This window comes from Solanum verrucosum, unplaced genomic scaffold (genome assembly GCF_900185275.1).
Source record: "Solanum verrucosum unplaced genomic scaffold, falcon-dt-bn FXZP01000177.1, whole genome shotgun sequence".
NCBI lineage: Eukaryota > Viridiplantae > Streptophyta > Magnoliopsida > Solanales > Solanaceae > Solanum > Solanum verrucosum.
In genome coordinates, this window is record NW_026020401.1 from 1,084,417 (window position 1) to 1,088,278 (window position 3,862).

General features: G+C 33.1%; 2 protein-coding genes across 2 annotated transcripts; both read left to right on the forward strand.

Moving 5' to 3' along the window:
- The first annotated feature begins 1,237 nt into the window (after nt 1-1,237).
- On the forward strand, nt 1,238-2,119 carry LOC125839897 (uncharacterized). The gene has a single exon (XM_049518871.1). It carries the CDS (start codon nt 1,238-1,240, stop codon nt 2,117-2,119), a length of 882 nt encoding a protein of 293 aa, XP_049374828.1.
- A 51-nt stretch (nt 2,120-2,170) lies between these two features.
- On the forward strand, nt 2,171-3,078 carry LOC125839898 (uncharacterized). Its single transcript, XM_049518873.1, has 2 exons — nt 2,171-2,486; nt 2,531-3,078. The coding sequence occupies exons 1-2, from the start codon at nt 2,171-2,173 to the stop codon at nt 3,076-3,078; spliced, it is 864 nt and encodes a 287-aa protein (XP_049374830.1).
- Nucleotides 3,079-3,862: the final 784 nt, after the last annotated feature.

A 3,862-nucleotide genomic window follows, 5' to 3' on the forward strand; every position in this document is an offset into this window, starting at 1 on the left:
CCCAGTGGCAGCTCCTTTCAAAGTTAAGCCTGACGTCCAGGGATCGAATCCCTGGGTTAGCATTTTATTTTTTAGTTTTTTACTTTCAGTTTTTTTTTTTTGTTCCAGATTCGATTTTAATGTTTTTTTAATAATAAAATGTGGTGTTAAACCCAAAAAATTCAAGGGTCCGAACTCCCATTCTCCCATTCCTAAAAGCTAATAACTTTTTCACTTTTCAAATCCCTAAATCACTTTTTTGTTCTTCCCCAACTCAAAACTCAAATATTTAAATCATCTCCCATAATATTCTATTGTTTATTGTTTCATACTTGATACTTCATGCTTGAATCTCACATTCAATTCGAAATGAAAAATCAAAACTCATGCTTATTGCTTAAAAGGTGAAAGCCATTTTCTCTTCTTCTTATTTTCTTTCAATTTTCAAGAAATTAAATGGGACTTTATTTTTTAAGGTTGTAGACTTGTAGTATCTCTGATTATCTAAAGTGGAGGCTCAAAGCTAAAATTAAAAGGGTTGATTGTTTGTCTTTTCTCCAAGGTAAGCTTTTCTCTCAATTTTCTTGAAAAGTTCATCTTTCTTGATTGAATATTGACTATCTTCATTTTAAATTGTGAATTTTTTTGACTGTTTTTTTCTATTCTTTCTTTGATAGTCGTAACTAGATTGATGAACCATTTGAATTTTGATGGTAATATCTAATGTAATTTACAAAAAGTTATCTTTAATGCATTTAAAAATTAACTATTTTGTATAGATTCATAGTCAATGGAAAAGTACTTTTTTAAAGTATCAAATTCAAGTTCTATTGTTCAGAATCAACCTAACGGGGAAGAATTTGATTTAAGTTCTTTAAAGGCTGATCCAGGTGAAATAACTCAAATCTTGGAATTTCATCTAAATTACTGTGACGCTGTTAGAAGAGCTTATCTCCAAAAAAAAACCTTGTCAACCTCTATTAAGAGAGTTTCCACAAACAAACATTTTTGGAGATGTGCGTTATTTTAATCATAAATAGTTTGATGAATTTCCTGATTGGTTAGAGTATAGTATAAGTAAAGATGCAGCCATTTGTTTGTATTGTTATTTATTCAAGCAAAATAACAATCTTCAACGCGGAGGTGAAACATTTTCGAGTGTGTGGTTTAAAAGCTGACATAAAAAAGCTAGTTTGCAAACACATGTTGGTGGGCATACTAGCATTCACAATCAGTCAAAAAGAAATGTGAAGATCTAATGCGACAACAACAATCCATACATGCTTCATTTGAGAAACAATTTAATCAAGATAAGCACGGGTATCAGATCCTCTTAGTAGCTTCAATTGACGTAGTAAGACTTCTTGTGAAACAAGGCTTGGCATTTCGAGGTCATGATGAATCTAAATTATCACTTAACAGAAATTTTCTTGAGATTCTTTCATTTTATGCTCAAAAGTATGATGATGTTCGCAAGTTTGTATTGGAAAATGCTCCTCAAAATGACCAAATGACTTGTCCAAAAATTCAAAAAGATATTGTAATTGCTTGCAAGATTGAAACAATTAAGGGCATCATAAAGGAACTAAATGGTGATTATTTTTCCTTATTGGTTGATGAATCTTTTGATGTTTCACGCAAGGAGCAAATGACGGTTATTTTACGATATGTTGATAGAAGAAGATTTGTGATGGAGAGACTTCTTGACATTGTTCATGTTAAAAATACTAGTGCTTTATTTCTAAAAGAAGCAATTGTCAATTTACTTTCTCAACATTCCTTGAGTCTATCTTATGTGTGTGGACAATGCTTTGATAGGGCAAATAATATGCAAGGTGATATCAATGGCCTTAAGATGTTGATTAAGAAAGAAAGTACATCGGCTTATTCCAGACATTGTTTTGCTCATCAACTTCAATTAACTCTTGCTGGTGTTTCTAAAAGATGTCTTCAAGTTGGAGAACTTGTTCATTTGGTTTCAAATATTTTTAATGTTTTGGCAGCTTCTTATAAACGTATGGATGATTATCGAGAATCTCAAAAAAAAAAAACTCAAGAAGCTTTTGATATGGATGAGCTTAAAACGGGTAGAGGCTTGCATAAAGAAGTTGGTATTTCTAGAGCTTGCGATACTCGTTAGGGATCTCACTTCAAATCTTTTAATTGTTTTATTCTCAAGTTTGGTACAATTATGGACATTCTTGATAATATTGTTGAAACTGCACATTCTATGGATGAAAGATCCAGGGCAATAGGATATATCAAAATTGCTCAAACTTATGAGGTTGCATTCATGTTGCATTTGATGAAAGAAGTTTTAGAAATTACTAATGATCTTAGTACATGTTTACAAAAAAAGGAGCAAGACATTGCAAATGTCATGCTACTTGTTAAAGTGGCCAAAACATGGGATTTATTTGTTGTTGAGGTTTCTGCATTTTGTATCAAGTATAATATTGTGGTGTCTAATTTTGATGAGTCGTATGTTAATTCTGAAAGATCACGGCGTAAATCTGCTGATTATACATTTTTCATCATTATCGTGTTGAAGTATTTTGTAAAATAATTGATTGGCAATTGCAAGAACTCAATGATCATTTTGATGAGGTAACAACCGAGTTGCTTTATGGAGTTGCTTGTTTGAATCCGATAGACTTATTTTCAAGTTTTAATATCCAGAAAATAATGAGAATGGCTGAATTATATCATGATGACTTTGATGAACCTAGCATGTGTCCACTTGAGAATCAACTAGCAAATTACATTATTGATGTCCGTGATATCGATAAAAGGTTCTCTGATTTACATGGGCTTTGTGATCTTTCAAAAAGATTGGTTCAGACAAAAAAACATTCATGTTATCCTCTTGTTTTTCGTTTGGCGAAATTCGCTTTACTTCTGCCAGTTGCCACTGCATTCATTGAAAGAGCTTTTTCGGGAATGAAATTTATCAAGAATGAGTTGCGAAGTCGAATGAATGATGACTTCTTGAGCGGTTGCATGGTTCCTTTTATGGAGAAGGATGTGTTTAAGGATGTTTCAACGAATGATATTATTTTGTCTTTTCAAGCAATGAAACCTCGTCGAATAGTATTATAAACGTGCTTGAGAAGTATTAGCACTGACCTCTTTTTGGAGTTTGTAGTTAGCACTCTAGTCCTAGAGTGAGACATTACGAAGTGCTAATTTTTTTTGTTCTAGTTAGCTCCATTTTTTGCTCTACTTTGCATCCTAGTTCTAGATTGACATATTGTATAGGGCTAATTTTTTGTTTCACTGTAATCAGTCATGTTAGTTTCAGATTTCTTGTAACGAAACTAATTTTTTGTACCTATAAACAATATACTACTACTTCCTTGAAATTTTATTTTGTTGGCTTATTTACACGTTTATACTTTTATTTTTCGAACTCCCTGAACAAAAATTCTGGGTCCGCCACTGCACGACCTAACAACATATCATATTATTTGACATTTGAAAAATGTATGTGTGAAAACCTAATTGTTGCCTATTTGGGCGAGGGAATCTTAACCGTGCTTTATTTTGTAGGTATGGATCGATTTCCTAAATACGACATCGTAGTGGAAGCCCCAGTTTTGCTCAAGTTGTGGTAAAACGATCTCACTACGGTTCACAAAAGGGCCCTCAACAAATATATAGGGGCCCTAACAGAACTCATCAATATGGTCGGGTGGCCCGAGCTGATTGAAGTCCTCATAGGTTATTGGGACAACGAGAAATTGGTATTCTGATTTGGAACCATGGAAATCACCCCGATAATTGAGGAAATTCGGGATGGAATAAACACAGTCGGTACAAGGCTTGAAGGAAGACTAAGAAAACAGGAAAATATCATAATCCCTAACAATCCTACCCTCGAGGA